General features: G+C 49.9%; 1 protein-coding gene across 1 annotated transcript; it reads left to right on the forward strand.

The window, feature by feature from the left end:
* Positions 1-21,145: 21,145 nt before the first annotated feature.
* Positions 21,146-26,306, forward strand: LOC119302423 (IQ domain-containing protein IQM3-like). The gene is made up of 9 exons (XM_037579464.1): positions 21,146-21,439; positions 21,754-21,868; positions 22,009-22,074; positions 22,291-22,379; positions 22,527-22,614; positions 24,806-24,952; positions 25,061-25,153; positions 25,345-25,446; positions 25,542-26,306. The coding sequence occupies exons 1-9, from the start codon at positions 21,228-21,230 to the stop codon at positions 26,013-26,015; spliced, it is 1,386 nt and encodes a 461-aa protein (XP_037435361.1). The 5' UTR covers positions 21,146-21,227; the 3' UTR covers positions 26,016-26,306.
* The last annotated feature ends 1,322 nt before the right edge of the window (positions 26,307-27,628 follow it).

Consider the following 27,628-nt stretch of genomic DNA (forward strand, 5'->3'; position numbering starts at 1 on the left):
ATCAACTTGTGTCAACTTGTGTGTTTAGAGGTGCCCCTGCCTCCGTATATAAAGGAGCCAAGGGGGGAGGAGGCGCCGGCCAGGAGGAGGTGGCGCAGGAGGAGTCCTACTCCTACCGGGAGTAGGACTCCCCCCCAATCCTATTCCAACTAGGATTCCCAAGGGGGAAAGAGGGAGAGGGGTGGCCGGCCACCTCTCCTAGTCCTACTAGGACTAGGGGAAGGGGGGAGGCGCGCAGCCCCCTTGGGCTGCCCCTTTCTCCTTTCCACTAAGGCCCATGATGGCCCATATGGCTCCCGGGGGGTTCCGGTAACCTCCCGGTAACCCGGTAAAATCCCGATTTCACCCGGAACACTTCCGATGTCCAAACATAGACTTCCAATATATTAATCTTTATGTCTCGACCATTTCGAGACTCCTCGTCATGTCCGTGATCACATCCGGGACTCCGAACAACCTTCGGTACATCAAAATGCATAAACTCATAATATAACTGTCATCGTAACCTTAAGCGTGCGGACCCTACGGGTTCGAGAACAATGTAGACATGACCGAGACACGTCTCCGGTCAATAACCAATAGCGGGACCTGGATGCCCATATTGGCTCCTACATATTCTACGAAGATCTTTATCGGTCAGACCGCATAACAACATACGTTGTTCCCTTTGTCATCGGTATGTTACTTGCCCGAGATTCGATCGTCGGTATCCAATACCTAGTTCAATCTCATTACCGGCAAGTCTCTTTACTCGTTCCGTAATACATCATCTCACAACTAACATATTAGTTGTAATGCTTGCAAGGCTTATGTGATGTGTATTTACCGAGAGGGCCCAGAGATACCTCTCCGACAATCGGAGTGACAAATCCTAATCTAGAAATACGCCAACCCAACATCGACCATTGGAGACACCTGTAGTACTCCTTTATAATCACCCAGTTACGTTGTGACGTTTGGTAGTACCCAAAGTGTTCCTCCGGTAAACGGGAGTTGCATAATCTCATAGTCATAGGAACATGTATAAGTCATGAAGAAAGCAATAGCAACATACTAAACGATCGGGTGCTAAGCTAATGGAATGGGTCATGTCAATCAGATCATTCTACTAATGATGTGACCTCGTTAATCAAATAACAACTCATTGTTCATGGTTAGGAAACATAACCATCTTTGATTAACGAGCTAGTCAAGTAGAGGCATACTAGTGACACTCTATTTGTCTATGTATTCACACATGTATTATGTTTCCTGTAAATACAATTCTAGCATGAATAATAAACATTTATCATGATTATAAGGAAATAAATAATAACTTTATTATTGCCTCTAGGGCATATTTCCTTCAGTCTCCCACTTGCACTAGAGTCAATAATCTAGATTACACTGTAATGAATCTAACACCCATGGAGCTTTGGTGCTGATCATGTTTTGCTCGTGAAAGAGGCTTAGTCAACGGGTCTGCAACATTCAGATCCGTATGTATCTTGCAAATCTCTATGTCTCCCACCTGGACTAGATCCCGGATGGAGTTGAAGCGTCTCTTGATGTGTTTGGTCCTTTTGTGAAATCTGGATTCCTTTGCCAAGGCAATTGCACCAGTATTGTCACAAAAGATTTTCATTGGACCCGATGCACTAGGTATGACACCTAGATCGGATATGAACTCCTTCATCCAGACTCCTTCATTTGCTGCTTCCGAAGCAGCTATGTATTCCGCTTCACATGTAGATCCCGCTACGACGCTTTGTTTAGAACTGCACCAACTGACAGCTCCACCGTTTAATGTAAACACGTATCCGGTTTGTGATTTAGAATCATCCGGATCAGTGTCAAAGCTTGCATCAACGTAACTTCTTACGATGAGCTCTTTGTCACTTCCATATATGAGAAACATATCCTTAGTCCTTTTCAGGTATTTCAGGATGTTCTTGACCGCTGTCCAGTGATCCATTCCTGGATTACTTTGGTACCTCCCTGCTAAACTTATAGCAAGGCACACATCAGGTCTGGTACACAGCATTGCATACATGATAGAGCCTATGGCTGATGCATAGGGAACATCTTTCATATTCTCTCTTTCTTCTGCAGTGGTCGGGCATTGAGTCTTACTCAATTTCACACCTTGTAACACAGGCAAGAACCCTTTCTTTGCTTGATCCATTTTGAACTTCTTCAAAATTTTGTCAAGGTATGTGCTTTGTGAAAGTCCAATTAAGCGTCTTGATCTATCTCTATAGATCTTAATGCCTAATATGTAAGCAGCTTCACCGAGGTCTTTCATTGAAAAACTTTTATTCAAGTATCCCTTTATGCTATCCAGAAATTCTATATCATTTCCAATCAGTAATATGTCATCCACATATAATATCAGAAATGCTACAGAGCTCCCACTCACTTTCTTGTAAATATAGACTTCTCCGAAAGTCTGTATAAAACCAAATGCTTTGATCACACTATCAAAACGTTTATTCCAACTCCGAGAGGCTTGCACCAGTCCATAAATGGATCGCTGGAGCTTGCACACTTTGTTAGCTCCCTTTGGATCGACAAAACCTTCTGGTTGCATCATATACAACTCTTCTTCCAGAAATCCATTCAGGAATGCAGTTTTGACATCCATTTGCCAAATTTCATAATCATAAAATGCGGCAATTGCTAACATGATTCGGACGGACTTAAGCATCGCTACGGGTGAGAAGGTCTCATCATAGTCAATTCCTTGAACTTGCCGAAAACCTTTTGCGACAAGTCGAGCTTTGTAGACAGTAACATTACCATCAGCGTCAGTCTTCTTCTTAAAAATCCATTTATTCTCAATTGCTTGCCGATCATCGGGCAAGTCAACCAAAGTCCATACTTTGTTCTCATACATGGATCCCATCTCAGATTTCATGGCTTCAAGCCACTTTACGGAATCTGGGCTCACCATCGCTTCTTCATAGTTCGTAGGTTCATCATGATCTAGTAGCATGACCTCCAGAACAGGATTACCGTACCATTCTGGTGCGGATCTTACTCTGGTTGATCTACGCGGTTCAGTAGTATCTTGATCTGAAGTTTCATGATCATTATCATTGGCTTCCTCACTAACTGGTGTAGGTGTCACTGAAACAGTTTTCTGTGATGAACTACTTTCCAGTAAGGGAGTAGGTACAGTTACCTCGTCAAGTTCTACTTTCCTCCCACTCACTTCTTTCGAGAGAAACTCCTTCTCTAGAAATGATCCATTCTTAGCAACGAATGTTTTGCCTTCGGATCTGTGATAGAAGGTGTACCCAACAGTTTCCTTTGGGTATCCTATGAAGACACATTTCTCCGATTTGGGTTCGAGCTTATCAGGTTGAAGCTTTTTCACATAAGCATCGCAGCCCCAAACTTTAAGAAACGACAACTTTGGTTTCTTGCCAAACCACAGTTCATAAGGCGTCGTCTCAACGGATTTTGATGGTGCCCTATTTAACGTGAATGCGGCCGTCTCTAAAGCATATCCCCAAAATGATAGCGGTAAATCAGTAAGAGACATCATAGATCGCACCATATCTAGTAAAGTACGATTATGACGTTCGGACACACCATTACGCTGTGGTGTTCCGGGTGGCGTGAGTTGCGAAACTATTCCACAGTTTTTTCAAATGTACACCAAACTCGTAACTCAAATATTCTCCTCCACGATCAGATCGTAGAAACTTTATTTTCTTGTTACGATGATTTTCAACTTCACTCTGAAATTCTTTGAACTTTTCAAATGTTTCAGACTTATGTTTCATTAAGTAAATATACCCATATCTGCTTAAATCATCTGTGAAGGTGAGAAAATAACGATATCCGCCACGAGCCTCAATATTCATCGGGCCACATACATCGGTATGTATGATTTCCAACAAATCTGTTGCTCTCTCCATAGTACCGGAGAACGGTGTTTTAGTCATCTTGCCCAAGAGGCACGGTTCGCAAGTACCAAGTGATTCATAATCAAGTGGTTCCAAAAGTCCATCGGTATGGAGTTTCTTCATGCGCTTTATACCGATATGACCTAAACGACAGTGCCACAAATAAGTTGCACTTTCATTATCAACTCTGCATCTTTTGGTTTCAACATTATGAATATGTGTATTACTACTATCGAGTTTCAATAAAAATAGACCACTCTTCAAGGGTGCATGACCATAAAAGATATTACTCATATAAATAGAACAACCATTATTCTCTGATTTAAATGAATAACCGTCTCGCATTAAACAAGATCCAGATATAATGTTCATGCTCAACGCTGGCACCAAATAACAATTACTTAGGTCTAATATTAATCCCGAAGGTAGATGTAGAGGTAGCGTGCCGACTGCGATCACATCGACTTTGGAACCGTTTCCCACGCGCATCGTCACCTCGTCCTTTGCCAGTGCCCGCTTATTCTGTAGTCCCTGTTTCGAGTTGCAAATATTAGCAACAGAACCAGTATCAAATACCCAAGTGCTACTGCGAGCTCTAGTAAGGTACACATCAATAACATGTATATCGCATATACCTTTGTTCACCTTGCCATCCTTCTTATCCGCCAAATACTTGGGGCAGTTCCGCTTCCAGTGACCAGTCTGCTTGCAGTAGAAGCACTCAGTTTCAGGCTTAGGTCCAGACTTAGGTTTCTTCTCTTGAGCAGCAACTTGCTTGCCGTTCTTCTTGAAGTTCCCCTTTTTCTTCCCTTTGCCCTTTTTCTTGAAACTAGTGGTCTTGTTAACCATCAACACTTGATGCTCCTTCTTGATTTCTACCTCCGCATCTTTCAGCATTGCGAAGAGCTCGGGAATAGTCTTGTTCATCCCTTGCATATTATAGTTCATTACGAAGCTCTTGTAGCTTGGTGGCAGTGATTGGAGAATTCTGTCGATGACGCAATCATCCGGAAGATTAACTCCCAATTGAATCAAGTGATTATTATACCCAGACATTTTGAGTATATGCTCACTGACAGAACTGTTCTCCTCCATCTTGCAGCTATAGAACTTATTGGAGACTTCATATCTCTCAATCCGGGCATTTGCTTGAAATATTAACTTCAACTCCTGGAACATCTCATATGCTCCATGACGTTCAAAACGTCGTTGAAGTCCCGATTCTAAGCCGTAAAGCATGGCACACTGAACTATCGAGTAGTCATCAGCTTTGCTCTGCCAGACGTTCATAACATCTGGCGTTGCTCCAGCAGCAGGCCTGGCACCCAGCGGTGCTTCCAAGACGTAATTCTTCTGTGCAGCAATGAGGATAATCCTCAAGTTACGGACCCAGTCCGTGTAATTGCTACCATCATCTTTCAACTTTGCTTTCTCAAGGAACGCATTAAAATTCAACGGAACAACAGCACGAGCCATCTATCTACAATCAACATAAACAAGCAAGATACTATCAGGTACTAAGTTCATGATAAATTTAAGTTCAATTAATCATATTACTTAAGAACTCCCACTTAGATAGACATCCCTCTAATCCTCTAAGTGATTACGTGATCCAAATCAACTAAACCATAACCGATCATCACGTGAGATGGAGTAGTTTTCAATGGTGAACATCGTTATGTTGATCATATCTACTATATGATTCACGCTCGACCTTTCGGTCTCCGTGTTCCGAGGCCATATCTGCATATGCTAGGCTCGTCAAGTTTAACCTGAGTATTCTGCGTGTGCAAAAACTGGCTTGCACCCGTTGTAGATGGACGTAGAGCTTATCACACCCGATCATCACGTGGTGTCTGGGCACGACGAACTTTGGCAACGGTGCATACTCAGGGAGAACACTTCTTGATAATTTAATGAGAGATCATCTTATAATGCTACCGTCAATCAAAGCAAGATAAGATGCATAAAAAGATAAACATCACATGCAAGCAATATAAGTGATATGATATGGCCATCATCATCTCGTGCTTGTGATCTCCATCTCCGAAGCACCGTCATGATCACCATCGTCACCGGCGCGACACCTTGATCTCCATCGTAGCATCGTTGTCGTCTCGCCAATCTTATGCTTTCACGACTATCACTACCGTTTAGTAATAAAGTTAAGCATTACATCGCGATTGCATTGCATACAATAAAGCGACAACCATACGGCTCCTGCCAGTTGCCGATAACTTGGTTACAAAACATGATCATCTCATACAATAAAATTCAGCATCATGCCTTGACCATATCACATCACAACATGCCCTGCAAAAACAAGTTAGACGTCCTCTACTTTGTTGTTGCAATTTTTTACGTGGCTGCTACGGGCTTAAGTAAGAACCAATCTCACCTACGCATCAAAACCACAATGATAGTTTGTCAAATAGACTCCGTTTTAACCTTCGCAAGGACCGGGCGTAGCCATACTTGGTTCAACTAAAGTTGGAGAGACAGTCGCCCGCAAGCCATCTCTGTGCAAAGCACGTCGAGGGAACCGGTCTCGCGTAAGCGTACGCGTAAGGTTGGTCCGGGTCGTCTCGTCCAACAATACCGCCGAACCAAAGTATGACATGCTGGTAGGCAGTATGACTTGTATCGTCCACAACTCACTTGTGTTCTACTCGTGCATATAACATCAACATAAATAACCTGGCTCGGATGCCACTGTTGGGTTTCGTAGTAATTTCAAAAAATTTCCTACGCACACGCAAGATCATGTGATGCATAGCAACGAGGGGAGAGTATTGTCTACGTACCCAACGCAGACCGACTGCGGAAGCGATGACACGACGTAGAGGAAGTAGTCGTACGTCTTCTCGATCCAACCGATCAAGCACCGAAACTACGGCACCTCCGAGTTCGAGCACACGTTCAGCTCGATGACGATCCCCGGACTCCGATCCAGCAAAGTGTCGGGGAAGAGTTTCGTCAGCACGACAGCGTGGTGACGATCTTGATGAACTACAGCAGCAGGGCTTCGCCTAAACTCCGCTACAGTATTATCGAGGAATATGGTGGCAGGGGGCACCGCACACGGCTAAGGAATCGATCACGTGGATCAACTTGTGTCAACTTGTGTGTTTAGAGGTGCCCCTGCCTCCGTATATAAAGGAGCCAAGGGGGGAGGAGGCGCCGGCCAGGAGGAGGTGGCGCAGGAGGAGTCCTACTCCTACCGGGAGTAGGACTCCCCCCCAATCCTATTCCAACTAGGATTCCCAAGGGGGAAAGAGGGAGAGGGGTGGCCGGCCACCTCTCCTAGTCCTACTAGGACTAGGGCAAGGGGGGAGGCGCGCAGCCCCCTTGGGCTGCCCCTTTCTCCTTTCCACTAAGGCCCATGATGGCCCATATGGCTCCCGGGGGGTTCCGGTAACCTCCCGGTAACCCGGTAAAATCCCGATTTCACCCGGAACACTTCCGATGTCCAAACATAGACTTCCAATATATCAATCTTTATGTCTCGACCATTTCGAGACTCCTCGTCATGTCCGTGATCACATCCGGGACTCCGAACAACCTTCGGTACATCAAAATGCATAAACTCATAATATAACCGTCATCGTAACCTTAAGCGTGCGGACCCTACGGGTTCGAGAACAATGTAGACATGACCGAGACACGTCTCCGGTCAATAACCAATAGCGGGACCTGGATGCCCATATTGGCTCCTACATATTCTACGAAGATCTTTATCGGTCAGACCGCATAACAACATACGTTGTTCCCTTTGTCATCGGTATGTTACTTGCCCGAGATTCGATCGTCGGTATCCAATACCTAGTTCAATCTCGTTACCGGCAAGTCTCTTTACTCGTTCCGTAATACATCATCTCACAACTAACATATTAGTTGTAATGCTTGCAAGGCTTATGTGATGTGTATTTACCGAGAGGGCCCAGAGATACCTCTCCGACAATCGGAGTGACAAATCCTAATCTCGAAATACGCCAACCCAACATCGACCATTGGAGACACCTGTAGTACTCCTTTATAATCACCCAGTTACATTGTGACGTTTGGTAGTACCCAAAGTGTTCCTCCGGTAAACGGGAGTTGCATAATCTCATAGTCATAGGAACATGTATAAGTCATGAAGAAAGCAATAGCAACATACTAAACGATCGGGTGCTAAGCTAATGGAATGGGTCATGTCAATCAGATCATTCTACTAATGATGTGACCTCGTTAATCAAATAACAACTCATTGTTCATGGTTAGGAAACATAACCATCTTTGATTAACGAGCTAGTCAAGTAGAGGCATACTAGTGACACTCTGTTTGTCTATGTATTCACACATGTATTATGTTTCCTGTAAATACAATTCTAGCATGAATAATAAACATTTATCATGATTATAAGGAAATAAATAATAACTTTATTATTGCCTCTAGGGCATATTTCCTTCAGCTTCCTACCTCAACCTCCTCCAGCAATGTCCGGAGCAGGAGGCAAGTGGATGGTCTCCTCCGTCACGGAGGGCCGTGTCAAAAAGCTAAGGAAGGTCGGATACTTGTCCAAGGACATCGCGCACCGGCTTCCCGAGGAAGGGCAGCTTCTCCCCACCCCAAGGCCCCATGAGAGGGTAGTATTCCTTCCCCACTTCCTCCACGGATTGGGTTTCCCACCACCCATTTGTCCGGGGGCTCATGTTCTACTATGGCCTGGATTTCCACGATTTGGCCCCGAACTTCGTCCTCAACATCTCGGCGTTTATCGACGTGTGCGAGGCTTTCCTCCGCATCCGCCCCCATTTCGGCCTCTGGCTCAAGACCTTCAACATCAAGCCCAAGGTGGTGCGCGGCAGCCAGGCGGAGTGCGGAGGTGCCATGGCGGGCAAGATGGCCAACGTCCTATGGCTCGAGGGCTCCTTCGTGGAGACTCTGAAGGGGTGGCAATCATGGTGGTTTTACATCAACGAGCCACGCGATCCGAAATGGATCGTAGCCCCCGAGTTCCGATCCGGACCCCCCACGCGGCTTATGTCCTGGAAAGAGACGGGCCTGTCGTGGGGCGACGAAAAAGAGGTGACCGGATTGCAGACATGCATCCAGTCCCTGGTGAGCAAGCCGATCAAGCTTGTCAATGTAGTCCAGGTTATGCTCGTCTGCCGGATCCTCCCGTGTCAACAACGGGGCTTTAATCTGTGGTAGTTCTACCCGGCGCAGCACCAAACCCTTAACCGGCTCTTCGACATGATGTATGAAGACGTCTGGAAGGTGCTAACCAAAGGCGCCGAGGCTCCCACATCCGCTTCCGAGGACCGCGGATACAGCTCGCGGCGTCACGCCGGCGAGGTAAGCTATTTTCACCTTTTACAGGATGTTAAGTTTCTTCATAGTTTGACTCTATGTGGGATCTAAACTCCCTCACCTTTGACAGGCTTGGCAGGTGCAGTCCGGATCGATTAACTGTCCGGCTCCCCTGCCCGAAGACCCAGCCCCTACTCTCCTAGTGAAGTTGCTGGTTCCGGCGCCTTATGTGGTGCCGGAGAAGAAGGCCAAGAAGAAAAAGGCCACGGGGACTCGAAAGAGTACCCGTAATGTGGTGGTGTCGGACTCGTCATCCGACGAGTCCGAGACGCTCTCCTCCCGTGAGAACAAGGAGGAGGAAGAAGAACACTCTCCCCCTCCAGCGGGGGGAGGAAAGAAAAGGAAGGCCGCCCCAACGGGGGAGGCCGAAGGGTCCAGGAAGAGGAAGACCCCTCCGCCGAACTACTCCCCCGACGCCGAAGAGGACGAAGAGGAGTGGCCAGATAGGGCCAAGCGTCCGGCGAAATCATAAGTATTCGGATATCAGAGTAACTCATGACGTTGCTTTGTTGCACATCCTTCCCTAACGTCGAACATAATTATGCATCCCACCCCGGGCCGAACTCAACGAGTCGTCGAGCGGCTCCCTGGATTCATCGGACGTGAACTTAGTTCCGCCTGCTGTCTCCCCCCGCACTGCGGATGACACCGAAGTGGCATCGCAACGAGCTCCGGGGTAGGAGGAGGTGGTCCTGGAGGAGCCGCAAGGCGACCTCCCGGACTCCAGGAGTAAAGGGGACAAGACCCCCCAGGGCTCCAAGTCCGGCTTTGTGCCGGACACCGCGCCGGAATCTTCAACAGTTCCGGACCGCGGTAGGCGAACTCCTTCCAAGAGGAGCAAGCCTTCTGAGCCGGCGGCCTCCGTCCAACCGGAGGTGTCGGACAATCTGCTGGAGGTGCTTGACGGCGCCTCCATCGACGAGGAGCACCGTACTATTATGAGTATGGTGATCCAAAAGGTTCGGTCCGCCAAGAGCGGACTGAGTGAAGCTTGCGCTAGCCTTCTAACAGGCTTCGAGGTACGTAAAAAATATGTAAGAATATAATCGCATAGATAGTAGCCCCTGATGCTCTGTTTGGCGTTCGGGAAGAAAAGCCGAATAGAGGATCTATTAAATTTCGTAGGAGTCTAACAACAAAGAGTCAATATGCGTGTGCAGGCTTCGCTGCTAGCCACCGCCGCACTGACTGCGGAGGTGGGTGCCCTGAAACAGGGACTCAAGCGGACCGAGCAAGAGCTCGGCCTTGCCAAGCGGCAGCTCGAGGAGAAAGAAGGTAAGAAATACCTTACAGAAAAAGGTGCCTATAAAAAGACGTGATTGCAAAAAATAACATGATTGTACTGCTTATTTTAGGGGCCACGACTGAGGTGGCGACCCTCAAGCAGGCGCTGTCCGAGGCCGAAAAGAAAGCGGCCGCGGAGTGAACCGAGCGAGAGAGACTTGAGGCCCGTGTCGGCGAGGTGCAGCAAGAGCTTCAGGCTCTCATGAAAAAACATGAGAGTCTGGAGCTTGAGTCAAGACACAAGCGTCCGAGCTCGCGGCGGCCCTTGAGACTGCCAAGTCTGCCAAGGCCGAAGCCCAAAAGGCCCTCCAAGAGTTGGAGGAGGTGAAAAAGATAGCAGCGGGTAAGGCATTCTTTATGCAAAGCAGAAATATAAAAGTAAACTACTTGTTACTTACCCGAATCCAGAGCCCTCCAGGGGCATTCACAGATCTTCCCCGCAGCGTATCCGACGCCGCCGCATTCTACCGAGCTGAAGAGGGCAGCTCGACGGAGAAGATGTTCTGGTCTCAGTATGCTGAGGCCGGGCACCCTGTGCCCTTGAGCGACAAGCTGAAACAGCTGGTCGAGCTCCAGAAGGTGGCCGAACAGGCCATGAAGGGCTTCATAGTTCGGCTGTGGCCCGGAGAGGCCCTGCCTGGGAGCTACTTCGGGCTGGTGTGGCGGCTGGTGGAGGCCTGTCCAAGGCTCGAGGTCATCAAGCGCTCCGTCTGCATCGAAGGTGCCCGTAGGGCCCTTGCGCATGCAAAGGTGCACTGGGGTAAGCTGGACGGTGAGAAGCTTGTTAGGGACGGGCCACCACCGGGGAAGGAGCATCACAAGCCTGAGAACTACTACAAGGATATTCTTGCAGGTGCCCGCCTTGTGGCGGATGAATGTACCAAGGATGTGATTTTTGAATGAACTCGCTCGTGTTTATCCTGTGCGCTGAAAACTTGTTCATATGCGCTAAGCAATGCTTATTGAATTTAAAATATTACTTTCTGTGCAGCCGTTTATCAAAAATTAAGAGATGGCTAGTCGTCGGCTTCTGCCCCCATGCCACTAGTGCTGGGGTGTTCGGGATAAACCTGAGCGCTCTTTTTCCCATAGTTGGGTCGTTCGAGGGAGGCGCTCAGCACAACGAACCAGGCAATCGGACTATAATGCTTGAACACTCTCACTTAGCCATAGAACTCTATAATTTTAAATTTCGGCGAAGCCCCTAGTTCGGAAGACCGAGTTCGGGGCGCTATCCACGCCTTGGCCGGACAAAGCCAGCTCCTCGCTCGAAGCGGCATAAGCCTTTAGGGACTCGAAAAACCTCTCGAACAGTGACCGGTCTCTCACCACATCATGATAGTCAGTTTTGGCTTTCTCCACTGAGGTGCTTAACCCAGCTGAACCGGGGCACAATTGCAGTGGTTCTCCTAGTGCTACCTTAGCCGATAGAGCGGAACGTAAGGCACCAAAACATAGGAGCCGGGCAAACCCAACTATTGACCCAAATCATGATTCGGAGCCGATGCATATAGAGCTATAAGTTCGGGGTGCCGCACTTGTGAAAGTATACAGACTTCTCACACCATTATGAGGGGTACTGAAGCCCCTGGCGTGTTTGCCGTACCATGGTGTACGGGTGCAATCATGTCATTTAATAAACATAAATGTGAAAAGAAGATAATGCAAAAAATAGACAAGAAGCTAAGCATTGTTTATAGAGAGGCTATTTATCAAAGCCGAACGATACAAATAGTGCGGTATGCAAAATATATTGGACTATTTAGTATGTCCTGACCAGGGGCAGGCCGCGGAATTGTATTTAAAACAGGTATACCGCTCGTAACAGAGACCACCTGGGAGTTCCATAATGCGGCATGGCTTGTCTGCCTCCCTGGAGCTTGCATCGTTTGTGCGGCAGTCGAATTGCCGAACAGGTCGTCCGAAGTATGGAGACCTGAAAGTAAGAAAAAATTAAAAAAGGAATCCGGCAGCCCCTAGTACGTTTTAAGCCATATTTTGGGCATGCCGTTACTGTGCCCCTTCCCCTGTGCCCATGGTATTTCAAGGGCGTAGTTATGTACTCGAGGTACTGGTTTCGTTATGTCGCGAGAGCTGGGGTTGGGGCCGCATTGCTACGCTTGCTCAGAGTGTGCCAGGCAGTCCTGCTGTGGGTTACTCCGGGCGTGCTTGGCCGTGTCTGGATTTTTGATGGCCGGACTGGAGAATTGCCTGAGAAGGCTACTTTGTACCTCTGTTGCGAGAGCCGCCGTGTGCTCCTCCGTATGGAGGGAGCATTCAGTGTTTCCGTTGACCGTGATTACTCCTCGAGGGCCTGGCATCTTGAGCTTGAGATATGCGTAGTGCGGCACCGCATTGAACTTTGCAAATGCGGTTCGTCCGAGCAGGGCGTGATAGCCGCTGCAAAACGGGACTATAACGAAGATTAATTCTTCGCTTCGAAAATTGTCCGGAGATCCGAAGACCACGTCAAGTGTTACTGAGCTTGTACAGTTGGCTTCTACACCTGGTATAACGCCTTTAAATGTCATTTTTGTGGGCTTAATCCTTGAGGGATCTATGCCCATTTTCCGCACTCTATCCTGATAAAGCAGGTTCAGGTTACTGCCGCCGTCCATGAGGACTCTTGTGAGATGAAATCCGTCGATGATTGGGTCGAGAACCAATGCGGCAAAGCCGCCATGACGGATGCTAGTGGGATGGTCCCTTCGATCAAAAGTGATCGGGCAGGAGGACCATGGGTTGAACTTTGGGGCGACTGGCTCCATCGCGTATACGTCCCGTAGCGCACGCTTCCACTCCTGCTTGGGAATGTGGGTTGCGTATACCATGTTCACCGTCCGCACTTGTGGGGAAAAGCCCTTCTGTCCATTGTTGTTCGGCGGCTTGGGCTCCTCCTCGTCGTCGCTGTGCAGCCCCTTGTCTCTGTTTTCGGTCCTTAACTTGCCTGCCTGCTTGAACACCCAACAATCCCTGTTAGTGTGATTGGCTGGCCTTTCGGGGGTGCCATGTATCTGGCACAAGCGATCGAGTATTCGGTCCAAACTGGACGGGCCCTGAGTATTCTTTTTGAATGGATTTTTCCGCTGACCGGATTTATAGCCTTTTAATCCGGCATTGAATGTCGTGTCTTCATTGCTGTCGCTGCTAACGCGGCATTTTTGCTTATTCCGACGTGTCCTGCCACTTTTGTCCTTGGTATCCGAATTACCAGGGTTCTTTGATAAGTTGTTACTACGAGCTAGCCAGCTGCCTTCTCCCGCGCAAAAGCGGGTCATGAGTGCCGTGAGGGCTGCCATGGATTTCGGCTTTTCCTGTCCCAGGTGCCGGGCAAGCCACTCGTCGCGGATGTTATGCTTGAAGGCTGCTAGGGCCTCTGAGTCCGGACAGTCGACTATCTGGTTTTTATTTGTTAGGAACCGTGTCCAGAATTGTCTGGCCGATTCCTTTGGCTGCTGAATTATGTGGCTTAAGTCGTCGGCATCTGGTGGTCGCACGTAAATGCCCTGGAAGTTGTCGAGGAATGCGGCTTCCAGGTCCTCCCAAGAACCGATTGAGTCTGATGGCAAGCTGTTAAGCCAATGCCGGGCCGGTCCTTTAAGTTTGAGCGGGAGGTATTTGATGGCGTGTAGATCATCGCCGCGTGCCATGTGGATGTGAAGGAGATAATCCTCGATCCATACCGCCGGATCTGTTGTGCCATCGTATGATTCGATGTTTACGGTTTTGAAACCCTCTGGGATTTTATGATCCATTACTTCATTCGTAAAGCATAGCGGGTGTGCGGTGCCTCTGTACTGGGCTATATCACGATGCAGCTCGGAAGAGCTATGTCTGTTGTGTTCGGCCCGGCCGGATTTGTTGTATCCGGAGTGAAGATCATTGTCACATGCCGTAGGGCGCCTGCGTGATCTGTAGATCGATCTTGTTTGTCTTGCCTTATCCTCCAGTATGTCTCGCAGGTCTGGCGCATTTTCTCGTGCCTTAGTTGAGCGACGTTGGGGCATGGCTTGGGTGGAGGGCTGAGAGGCCTCTCTGTCGCGGCCGCGAGGTGGCCGGTCTGCCATGTCATGTGCCGGTGATGTAGGTGCTTCCTCCTTTGATCGGGGTAGCGCCCTGCGTTTCGGGTAACTCTTGGAGGGGCGTTCGAGTTCATACTCTTCGGCCGCAAGGACTTCAGTCCATCTGTCAGCTAGCAAATCTTGGGCAGCTCTAAGCTGTTGCTGCTTTTTCTTGAGGCTGCTTGCCGTGGCTAAAAGCCTGCGTTTAAAACGCTCTTGTTCGGCGGGGTCTGATGGTATGACGAATTTGTCATCATCGAGGCTTGCCTCGTCTTCGGAGGGAGGCGTATGGTTATCATCCTCGACCTCTCGGTCTGCCGCTCTCTCATGAGGGCTGGCTTCTCCATCTTCCTGTGCCGAATCTTGCTGAGGTGGGTGTTCTTCGGCGCTATCCGGGGTAGTATTATCTCCCGTGCCGGAATCACCGTTTTTGCTTTGGTGGGATTTAGAGCGGCGCCGCTGACACCGGCGCTTTGGCTGTTTCTTGGGGGCGTCATCCCCCACTATTCCATCGCCATCTCCATCTTTTGGAGTATCCACCATATATATGTCATATGACGAGGTGGCCTTCCAGCGCCCTACAGGTGCTGGTTCCTGTTCGTCTCCTACATCGTCGTCCATGCCATCGATGTCTTCGGAGCCGAAGTCAAGCATGTCGGTTAAATCGTCGACAGTGGCTACAAAGTGGGTGGTGGGTGGGCTTTGAATTTCCTCATCGTCCATATCCCACCCTCGCTGACCGTAGTCCAGCCAGGGCTCTCCTGATAAAGAGAGGGACTTAAGAGAATTCAGGATGTCGCCAAAAGGCGAATGCTGAAAGATGTCTGTGATGGTGAACTCCATTATCGGCGCCCAATCGGATTTGATTGGCAGGGGCGCGGGAGGTTCGGAGTCCGGGGAGGAGTCCGGATCCTCGGAGTCACGGGTCGTGCAGAGTGCAGGGCTAGCATTCGGCTCGATCGCTTTTGGGATCGCAGCCCCCGAGGTGACGCCCAACCGCTCATCCTCGATTGGCGCAATAGGCTCCGAGTTAGGGGTCGGAACTGATGCGTGTGCGGCCTCCAGGACACTGTCCGGGGGCAGAGCTAGATCATGCCCCTCGAGATAGTGTGGCGCGCTTGGCCGTGGCTCGAACCCATCGAAGATCAAGTCTCCGCGGATGTCAGCCGTGTAGTTTAAGCTTCCAGGCCTGACTTGATGGCCAGGGGCGTAGCTTTCAATCTGTTCCAGGTGGCCGAGCGAATTGGCCCGCAGAGCGAAGCCACCGAAGACGAAGATCTGTCCGGGGAGAAAAGTCTCACCCTGGACCGCATCGTTGTTGATGATCAAAGGAGCCATCGGGCCTAAAGGCGACGACACAGAGGAACTCTCAATGAAAGCACCAATGTCGGTGTCAAAACCGACGGATCTCGGGTAGGGGGTCCCGAACTGTGCGTCTAGGCCGGATGGTAACAGGAGGCAGGGAACACGATGTTTTACCCAGGTTTGGGCCCTCTTGATGGAGGTAAAACCCTACGTCCTGCTTGATTAATATTGATGATATGGGTAGTACAAGAGTAGATTTACCACGAGATCAAGGAGGCTAAACCCTAGAAGCTAGCCTATGGTATGATTGTTGTATATGGAGTTGATTGCCTATGGACTACAACCCTCCGGTTTATATAGACACCGGATAGGGTTAGGGTTACATAGAGTCGGTTACAATGGTAGGAGATCTTGAATATCCGCATCGCCAAGCTTGCCTTCCACGCCAAGGAAAGTCCCATCCGGACACGGGAAGAAGTCTTCAATCTTGCATCTTCATAGTCCAGGAGTCCGGCTGAAGGTATCGTCCGGCTACCCGAACACCCCCTAATCCAGGACTCCCTCAACCGCCGCCAGGGGCCGCGTCGCCCGTGCCTAGGGTTCGTTCGCCGGTCGTGTTTGACCGGCGCCCTAGTCTTTTTTCTGATTTCCTGATCCGGATTTTTCTATCTTGCCGGTTGTCTTGATCGATGTTTCTTTTTGATTTTCCGATCTAAGATCGGTTTGCGTCACCCGCCATCGTCCGTCGAGCTTCTCGTGCCTCTACTCCGACTTCGGCGTCAGACTACACCAGCCTCTTCTTCGACACGACGGTCTCACACAACATGCGGCGGCTTGTAATGGCCGTCGTCTGCGCGACTGTCCGCACGTCGCTCTGAGCCAGTTGTGCTCGCCTTGATCAGATCGCAACCTATATCAACCCCGCCTCCATCCAGATGTGTTTGCATCTGGTCCATGCAGACTTCAGGAACATCCTTTTCATGGGTCTCCACGGTGCAAGTCCAACCAATCGTCCACATACGCCTAAAGTCCATCAACGAGCAAGCTTGGATTCGGCCGCGCGCACTGGGCACCAGCCGAACAACTCTACGCCGGTGTCTTGCACTGGTACGACGTTGTACGGGTCTGGCCGCACCCATGTTCGCGACACCATGCCCCTTGGTCGCTTGCATGTTCCCACGTGGATGGAGGGTTGCTCGTGCGGGCTCGCTGGTCTGCGGCTGTTCGGTATCGTCTGTGCCACCTCGACCCCGCGAGCGATCAGATTGATCACCTGTCCACAGCTTCAGCTTCATCCATGCCGTGCGACAGACGGCCCGTCACTTGCGTGCGCCTCCATAAATTCTGTGAAGATCGTTTTTTGTATTCAGCGCACCCCTGCACCGATCTACCATTGGGCTGCCGCAGCATCGCTCCGCTGGGCTGCGGAGCCGTCGCCCCGTGGTTCTCCCCACGGGTGCACCGACCCACGTGCTGCCACTATATCGCCCCTTCGGACCATAGTGTCACGGCCTGCAGTCTACTGCCGCTCCGAGGTCGTCTTATCCAGGTCGTCCCCGTGGCTGCACCGAGCCTCGCGCTGTCGCTGCGTCGCCTCATCAGGCCGTAGCGAGCGTGGCATGCGGTGTTCGCCGTAGGCCGAGGCCGTCCCCGCGGTTGCACCATCCCGCGCTCTGCCGCTGCGCCGCCCCTTCGGGCCGTAGCGTCGCGGCCCGCGGTCCCCGCCATCGCCCCGAGATTTTCCCGTCGTCGCCACGACCCGCCTGCTGCCGCTGCGTCACCCCTTTGAGCCGTAGCACCGTGGCCCGCGGTACACTCCGCTGTCCCCGTGCGTTGACTTCACGTGCTATGCGCCCCGCCGCCTTCCTTGGCATGGGAATGCCACTGTCCGCGTTGGTCTTTGTCACGCTGTTGGGTTCTCCTCGCCTACTTCGAGCATCGCCGCCGCGCTCCTAACCAAGCCACGGCCACCGCTCTTCTTCGGCACCACTGCAGCTCGCTCACCCGAGCCGCGCCGCCAGTCCACCCTCTTCGTCTTTGTTCAGCACCAGCTCGTTGCTAGCGTCGCTGTCATCTTCCCCCGACCACTTCGTCTACTCCGACCACCGTTGGCGACATCAGCCCCGCGTCGTTTGGCGCCGCAACCGTCGTCGAGTTCTTCTCTGCTGGCCCCTCTGACTCCTTGACATGGCGTACAGCTTGTGTAGGTCCCTTGTCTACACATGCCTGATGCTGGCAACCCTGATTCGTGCCTTCGTCCATGATGTGTCCTCGGGCCTGGCAAGCCTGGTGCGGCGCTGCGTCGGCTTCGTCTTCGTCTGTCTACGTATGCCTGGTGTTGGCAACACCGATGCATGCCTTTGTTCACGATGTGTCCTCGGGCCTGGCAAGCCTGGCGCGGCGCTGCGTCGGCTTCGTCTTCGTCTGTCCACGTATGCCTGGTGTTGGCAACACCGATGCGTGCCTTCGTCCATGATGTGTCCTCGGGCCTAGCAAGCTTGGTGCGGCGCTGCGTCGACTTCGTATTCGTCTGTCTACGTATACCTGGTGCTGGCAACACCGATGCGTGCCTTCGTCCATGATGTGTCCCTGGGCTTGGCAAACTCCGCATGACGCGTCATCAATAACGTCTTCTTCCGAGCGCACCACTACTTCGACACCACTGCGCCCATGACTAACTCGGCGCCCCCTTACGTCCGCGGCTCCACGATGACTTCCTCGACACCTGCCACGGCGTTCTTCGCATGGCTACATCGACCACGGCTACACCACCCACACTCTCGGCTACCTCGAAAACGACACAAAGGGCTATCACCTTACTTGAGCAACTCGTCGGCTTCCTCTACAGTCAATGCATCCGCGACGCTCCCCTACGACTGCGGGGGATGTCAACCCGACGGCTGCCATTCTCTCCAGTCTGACCGTCCGCGACGCTACTGTTGTTCACAACACTACCAGTACGACGGTAGGGGGATGTTATAGATATTTTTTTTGTGAATACGCAAAGCTTGCGTATCTTTTCATTGATAGAAGGAAAAGAAATGAGTACAAAGAGAATACAACACATGCCACGAACGCAAACTGGCGTGGGCATGGTACCCGGAGCATAGAAATAAGGGATGCTCGGCCCGAAGAGAAGAAAAAACACAGCTAAACCCACTAAACCTAGACTGGCAAAACGTCGAACATCTTCAAAGCCAACACCAGGGACGCCGCAGGCAAGTAAGATAGCACCTTCAAGAAGGAGAGCGACATGATTATGCCACCGCCATCCGATCCAAAGAATCGGACCAAGGGTTTCCCCCGATGCTCGAAGAGGGGCACGGATAAAGGCCATGGCAGAGCCTCCAAGAAGGAAAACGACACCCGAAAATGCCGCCACTGCCAGCGTCGGCAAGCCGAGCAGGGCTTTCGCCCTGGCTTGAATTCGAGCAATCCCATTGCCGCCAGATCAGGATCCGTAGATGACAAAGTCAATGCACAAGTCGAGACTACCATCATAGAAGGGTGAGGTGGGGCTATGTGTGACGTCAGAGAGTGGCATCGGCGCTGCCAAAAAACACGAGCTTTGGGCCGGCATGGCATGTAGGTGGACGGGAAGGCGGCAGGGTGGAGAGAGCCGACGCAGAGGGTGGGATGGCGACCCACGCCACCGACAAACTAGGAACCGGAAGGAACGCAGCTCCGAGCTGCCGAGGGCCGAGCCGCCGAAGCGCCGGCGAACTGAAGGCCGGAGAGGACGCAGCAATCGGAGCGCCGGGTCCGGCACTACACCGACAGAGGACGCTAGCAAGCAGCGGACGCTGGAGAACGCAGGTCCATGGCTGCCGGGACCGAAGCAGTGCTGGCAAAAGCCCGCCGCGAGGCCTCAGCTGCCCGCCAAGAAGAACACCATGACCACACAAATACACACATGCCGGAACCGCAGCACGGAGGAGGCGCGGCTGGGGACTAGGAGCGGCCTGCGGCGAGGCCAAACCAAGACCCAACCCGCCCGGCCGCCACTACCCGTGGACCTCGAGCACCCCCAACGCAGCAGCAGGAGAGAGCCGTGCCTTTGAGGGGGCAGGAAACATCCGGCGGAGGAGCAGCCGAGGCAGAGCAGCCGCACTGGACCGGCAGAGGAGGCGCAACAGCTGGAAGGGAGCACCCCAAGATTCACCAGATCGGATCTGGGGGAGGGGCGCCGCGGCGCAGGACGGAGCCGCCCCGCCGTTGCCATCCCAGGGCGCAACACGGCTTTGCCGGCGGCCCTCCGGCAACGGCGATGCGGAGGCGGGGCGGCGGAGGACTGCCCCTAGGTGCGGCGGCGAGGTTTCCCCCGTGTCGCCAGACGCGGGCGACGCGGGAGACGAGGACGGGCTTTTTTCAGAGTTGCCGTTATAGATATATTTGAGATACATGTATTTAGTAGTCTATATGATTTGTAATCCGTCTCCTACCTTATCTCTAGAAGAGACGTCTTACCCTTTAATTATTGTATTCAATATACATTCGTCCTCGAGGCTAAATAATACATCCATAATATTCCGTAAACTCCTTTATATCCCTTGTGACACAAACCATTCCCGCCGTATATGCTCTTACTGTGACGCTGGGCCAGGGCAAGGACGCAGTCATGGAGCCACCTGCCATGGGCACCACGGGTTCTGGTAGTAGGTAAAGCAATAACTTGAATTTCGACCCTCAAACAGTAATAACAATGCGAATTTCTGTGCAGGAAAGCTACCAGTACTTGCTGACCATAAATGCGTTTGGACATAGACGTACTATGTGCTGCTCTAGAATCATCACATACATAAACCGTGCAAGAGGTAGGTAGCAGGAGCATTTGCATGCACCGTGCACCTGAGAGGTGTATGGACAGCAATTCCGAGTCAACACATCGTATCTACTCGTATGTGCCCGCTCCTGGACGAAACGCACGGGCACGGTGGACACGACCCGGCGGTCGACACACGACCTGCGACCGCGTCCGCATGCAGCTGCAGCTGCAGCCCGTCACCACCGCCAATCCACGTCACCGTGGACCTTGGCATACAGGCAATCCCATGCCACGCGTACTCGGTCGGCACTGAATAACATTTCTGCGCTCCATTTTTCTTTTCTGTTGTTGCCGGGAAATCTTTCTGTACACTACACGTAGTTCCCGCCAGCATTACACAAAACTAACTCAATAAGCGCATTAAATTAAATTATTGTCCAACAATCTCTCGTGTTACACCAGCCCAGCGCAAGCATAAATTCCTGCTCCTGCTCCTGCTGCTGCTGACTCCTTCCCCCCCTTCCTCCTCCTCGACAAGACTACAACCATTAGGCCGTTGCTAGATGGAGGTGGAGACTGTGATGCCTCCTCCGGCGGCCGGGCTGGACCGCGTGGACTCTGCCGCGCGGGAGCCGACTCACACGGAGTCCTCCTTGCCGTCGCCGGCGGCTGGAGGCGGCGCGAATGGCGCGGCGACCAAGGTGCAGAAGGTCTACCGGAGCTACCGGACCAGGCGCAAGCTCGCCGACTCCGCCGTCGTCGTCGAGGAGCTCTGGTAACCAGATCCTACGCAAAAAGATAACGTGTTTCTTTTCTTCCATTTGGTCGTCTCATAATTTTGGCAAAGAAAATCGCCCAAACCCGCCTTTCTTGGGATTCTGCGCTTATTGCTGCCCTTTTCTTTGCTTGTTGCCCTCCGGTCAGCCGGAGATTTTGGCGTCGGCAATGCCTGATTTGCTTTGTCTTGATGATATATTTGTTTTTGTTTTTAAAAGGAGGATAGCCCCCGGCCTTTGCATCATTGATTTGTCTTGATGGCTACGGGTGCTGAAAATTAATCTGTTTTTCATTTGTTTGGATTGAATGAAGGTGGGAAGCGCTGGACTTCGCGCGGCTAAACCACAGCACCATCTCCTTCTACGACGACCCGGAGCCGGAGACCGCCGCCTCGCGCTGGAACCGCGTCAGCCTCAATGCATCCAAGGTCTTGCCGCTTTCCCTTTCCCCGCGTCAATCGCCAGCGCAAGGCAGCTCACCATGGCCTTTTCCCCACAAGAAAATGATTCTTTTGATTGGAATTCTCCTTGATTTTAGCTCCAACACATGTTCATGAGCTTGATGCAGGTGGGTCAGGGTTTATCCAAGGATGCCAAGGCTCTTAAGCTGGCTTTCCAGCACTGGATCGAGGCTGTGAGTACAAAAACCGTACACATCAACTACTGCTTTCAACCTAATTTTAGTAGTATTGTATCTGCTGCCTTTCTATGCTCTTCAAATGAGTGTGAAAAGAATCAGTTGACTTGGACTTTCAGTTAGCTGTGAACATCCATGATAAAAGTTCTGCAGCTTGCACTGTTGACTTGACCTCTACTTGCAAAATTTTGAAATCCATGTGCCATCTTGTAGATTGATCCAAGACATAGGTACGGGCACAACCTGCATTTCTACTATGATGCCTGGTGCCAAACCCAGGCTGGCCAGCCCTTCTTCTACTGGTAAGAAAATGACTGCCACTATGTGTATCAAAGTTTTGCTGTTCAAACGAAATGATGCAATCAATATGTAGCTGTCATTTTCCTACAAGATAAGTCTGATGGATTTTGCACGGAAATTGATAAGTCTTTTTCTTTTTGCATATTCAGGCTCGATATTGGTGAGGGAAAAGATATAGAGCTTCCAGAATGTTCAAGGGCTCTGCTGAAAAAGCAATGCATAAGATATCTTGGTCCAGTAAGATTATTTGCATAACGAATGCTATCTTTATTTGAAACGATACCATTCTTACTGAAAATATTTCACTGAGAGCTGCATTAGAACTTCAGACTGCTAAACTCATTCAATGCTCAAGTTTCTTCAGCAAGCCTCAGTTGCGATTAAAAAATACCAATAACTTTGTGCTTCTCATCTTTAACTTCTAAAATATGTTTTGATCATAATGAAAACGTGCTTTAGGTGCTGGATCAAGGGCAGCACCATGCTAAGCGTTGTCACATGCAGAGTCAATATTGAAGCTAACAATACCATGGTCATCATCAATGCCAACCCTAGTTGTCCCTCCTCCTCCCTAGCCGCCCCTCCTCCTCTTCCCTTCCTCGCCGCCGCCTGAGGCAGCCGCCAGGCAAGCCCGGGGCGCCAAGGATGGTGGCGGCGGGGCCTTGGTTGCCCTGCCTCTGCGTGGGGAACCCCGGATCTGGAGCGGCGGCTTCATTGGCAAGGCACGGCCGGCTAGCAGCCGTGCGGGCGGTGGATCTGGCGTCCCGGCCGCGCGGGCGGCGGGATCCGGTGGTCGTTGGTGGCCGGCGGCGGTTTCTGCGGTGGCCGGTGCGCGCGATCTGGCGCCTCCCCTCCTCCACTGTTTGGCGTGCAGGCCAACCTCGTCGGGCCGCGCTTCCTTGGGTCGTCGGTTTTGTACAGGAGGCGCTGCTGGTGGCGTGGATCTAGTTCAGGAGAAATCCCTGGTCGGCCATGGCCGGCCGCGTCGACGGCGACGCCTGAGGGCGCTGTTCCCCTCCTTGGAGGCGTCGGTATGGACTGATCCCCTCACTTCCCCTTCCCCTGGGTCTCTCGGGCGAAAGCCCTAACTTTGTTGGGCGGCGACGGCGCTCACGGCGCCGTTCCCTTCTTGAAGGCACCGCTTTGGGAACCTTGGGGCCGGGTGGCGCTTGTGGGTGGTGGGCGACGGCGGTGGTGCGGCCCTATCCTAGCATGGATCTGCGTCCGTTGCTTGGAGATGGACTCACGTAGGTGGAGGTCGTCGTTTGGCGTCAAGGTGGCGTCGATGGCGGAGGCACCTACCAAGGTTGGCACCTCAATCTGCTCTGAAGATGGACTAGTGGTAGATGGTGGCGACGACACATGTGAGTGCGTCAGACCGGTTTGTGCCCCGGACCCAGTATGTGGCTCAGTCGGGGCCTCCGGCTTTAGATGTTAGGCTTAGGTGAGAGGTCTAGGTATTTGGCTCACCTTGCACCCCTTCATCATATGGATTGGAGTAGCGGCAGATGTTGCCAAGATGGCGGATTCAGGCATATTGTTGTACTACTTTGTAAGGTCCTCAAGAATAATCAATAAAATGGCCGTATGCATCTCCCAGATGCAGAGGCCGGGGGTCATCCTCCTTTTCTAAAAAAAATGATCATCATCAATTCATGAAGGAGTTAAGAACAATAGTTAATACATTATTTAGTCTGTAAGTATATCTATTTACTTAGGAAAGAGAAGGTTAAAATAGGAAGCTATTGATAGGGTTTGCTGGGAATGATATTTAGTTAGGCAAGAGATAGGTTATTTAGTTGGTAAGAATATCTCAGGTGTAAAGACAAAACTAAGCAAAAGAGCCTGCCTAACTTCGACAGGGATTGGGCCGTGCTGGCATCTACATGAGGATGAGTGCCCTATCCTCGGTCGCTGGACTTCTGCGGCCCGCTGCACATGACATACGTCTTAATGCTATTGTAAATAAATAAATACTCCCTCTGCCCAGAATTGTAAGGCATACACATACGCTTCTCAAATTTATTGGTCAATAATGTGTGGATTACTTTATACAAAAATTGGTATCATTGGATTCATCCTAAAAGCACTTTTCAGTAGTATCAATTTGTACGAGATAATCCACATAGTTGGGAAAATCGTTGGTCAAAGTTACATCTTGGAAACATGCATTCCTTATATTTCTGGACAGAGTTATCGAAGATAAATTTAACTGCAAAAGTTCCAGAAGTATTGAATTATGTTTAATACTTTATATGTATGAGGTCATAGAACTCCTTAGTCTGTGCCATTTATACTTCTCTTTGATTGTTCATCTTAACCACAACACACCCAACATGTTCAGATTAGTCATAACAAATTGCCACATGAAAGTTTGGAAGAAGATAGTTAAGCATGAACTCTGTAACAATTGTCTAATGTTTTGCAGCAAGAGCGTGAGTACTATGAGTACATCATTAAAGAGGGAAAGAGTGTCCACAAGATATCTGGAGAACCACTTGATACAAGCCAGGGCTCTAAAGGGACAAAATGGATTTTTGTTATGAGCACAGCAAAGAAACTTTATGCTGGGCAGGTAGTTTGATAACTTACAGAATTTTATTGCTGCTGAGCACTGTTATATCGTGTTTTTGAAGATTAGCTTCACTAAATGTTTACCTTGTATGCTTATTTCTATATCCAGAAAGAGAGAGGTGTATTCCAGCACTCCAGCTTTTTAGCAGGAGGTGCAACTATAGCTGCTGGAAGGTTTACGGCAGAAAATGGAGTTATCAAGGTATTGTTGAGAACCACCATCCTATCTTAGTGCCACCATTTACAAACAGATTTTACACTTGGTGAATTGTTACTTAAATATTGTATCTATATCCCAAAAGATCTAATAGCATACTCACAATTTTGTTCTTATGCTTTCTCATTGGATGCATTGTGCTAATATGATGCTTTGGCGATCTCTTTTCATTTCAGTCCATCTGGGCCTATAGTGGACATTACAAGCCGAGTGCGGAGAACCTTACCAACTTCATGAGCTTTCTAGAAGAAAATGGAGTTGATCTGAAAGAAGTTGAGGTATACTATTTTTGGTCCAGCTGAATCTAATCACACTCCTATGTGTTACCAAATGTGAGACGATTCACTTAATCAACTTATTTTGGCATATTCAGGTGCGCTCATCCACCAAGGAAGACTACTATGAAGATCCAGTGCCTAATATCAAAGAGAACCCTGCTGCTGCTGCCATGATGGCATCCAATACTCCACAGTTGAAACTGCCTTCCAACATGGTACCAGAAGACAAGGCATCTGGGCCATCTCCACAGACTGAAGCTGACGAGGACAATAATGTCCGTGTGGAGCAAACAAGGTCAGCCTACCAAAGAACCTTATCAGGTGGCCTGCAAAGTCATCTTGATGCGGTCGTCTCGCAGGATGCAATTCTTGAGAGGGTAAATTCCAAGAGCAGGTCAAAATCCTATCAGCTCGGCCACAGGCTATCCCTGAAATGGAGCACTGGAAATGGTCCAAGAATTGGGTGCGTGAAGGATTATCCGATAGAGCTCAGAATGCAAGCGCTAGAGATGGTACAACTCTCACCGAGGGCATCGACTCCTCCAGCCTCGTGGAGGGTGCCATCATGACTCTCCCCCACCCTGCCAACGCCGCCGCTCGTGCCATTGCAGGCCTCCCTGCCCCAGCCAAGTTATGAACTTGAGTATGGGCAACAGCTGTGTAGTTCTGCTGCTTCATATTAGCTGGGTGCTGCAAAAGTTAGAAATTTGTTCTTGCTGTTTTACCTATGTTCCGTGGACCCATTTGTAGCTCAGATGGATCTGATGAGGATTGTATGAGCTCCAATTTGGTGAATTGATTTAACAATGTATGATTGCGCCTTTTTCCCGCCAAATGTCACTATTGCAGAAATAGCTTCAGCAGAGTTTTCTGTTTCATATGTCATAGTATGCTTGCTTACGACAACCAGAAAACATGAGGGACAAGACAAAGCCTACAAACCATGATCAAATTCAAAATTCAAGGAGAATCTTCGACTAAAGAGAGGTGCATTTGAAATTTTCTCAAAGTATTCTCACTCACATTACATACAGATACATCAAAACTGCAGAAGGCAGTATCATCGATGAGGATGAACAAGTCAAAATCGGTGATATCACCGGTTCAGCATAACTTTTTAAATTCATCCACCTTCAGTTGACCTGGTGTAATGTGTGAATATACTGTCATCAGTATTACTTAGTCACCACCGGCGCAGCCCCTGCATCCACAGTGAGAACACTCTGTGACTTGTTCTTCCCTCAGATGCTTAGGATTACAGACACATGTGGTTGCAATGTTGTGATGTCGTGTCAGGATGCAGTGCAGGCAGCAGAGACGTTCCAATGAAAATTCAACATCAGTTGGCAGTGCAAGTTAAAAAACAATCTAAGAACGGGCAAGACGGCGACGCTTTAATTATATATCAGAAAAGTGGAATGAGGCAACATATATCAAGTAAAGTGATGAATGAAAATGACAACTGATTTGTTTCTACAACAAATCAACAATCATAGACTTGGACTAAGTCGGACTGTAACTTACAGCAACACAGTGAGCAAATTCTCCCACTTTACAATCGATGTTCAGAGAGAGATACTCCACCATTTCTTTTTGTTGCTTTTCGCGCATTTGTACTAGTAAAAGCTAGTAGACATGGGTTATCTCAAGACAACATGATGGACTAGTAGTCCTCCTTTGGTTTATAGGGTAGAAAAATCGTAGGAATAGGAAAGTCATAGGAAATGAGCATGTATCTCAAATCCTGTGAGTAGGAATAGGAAAGGAGATGCCCTTTGATTCGCATCATAGGATTTTTTCCATTGAGTCTAGGTTAATGTTTATTTTCCTATGAAATATGAAGGATAGGAAGAATATCTCCATAGGAATAGGATTCCATTCCTACAAACCAAAGGGCTTTAAAGAAATTTTTTCTATAGAAATCTTATCTTATGAAATTCCTACAAGATTCCTCTAAACCAAAGAAGACCTAAAAAGTAAATACTCCCTCTATCTCATAATGTAAGATGTTTTTTGACACACATCTTATATTATGGGACGGAGGGAGTACCTTCTTCCACTTGGCAAGAGGTTAGGGTCAGCATGACCTTGATCGAGGCAGAACCTGTACAGCTCTCGAGGGACCTCCTTCCTACATGTATCTGCTCCTCTGGTGATTGATCTTGAAGATGGGCCACCGCGC

Source organism: Triticum dicoccoides, chromosome 5A (genome assembly GCF_002162155.2).
Source record: "Triticum dicoccoides isolate Atlit2015 ecotype Zavitan chromosome 5A, WEW_v2.0, whole genome shotgun sequence".
NCBI lineage: Eukaryota > Viridiplantae > Streptophyta > Magnoliopsida > Poales > Poaceae > Triticum > Triticum dicoccoides.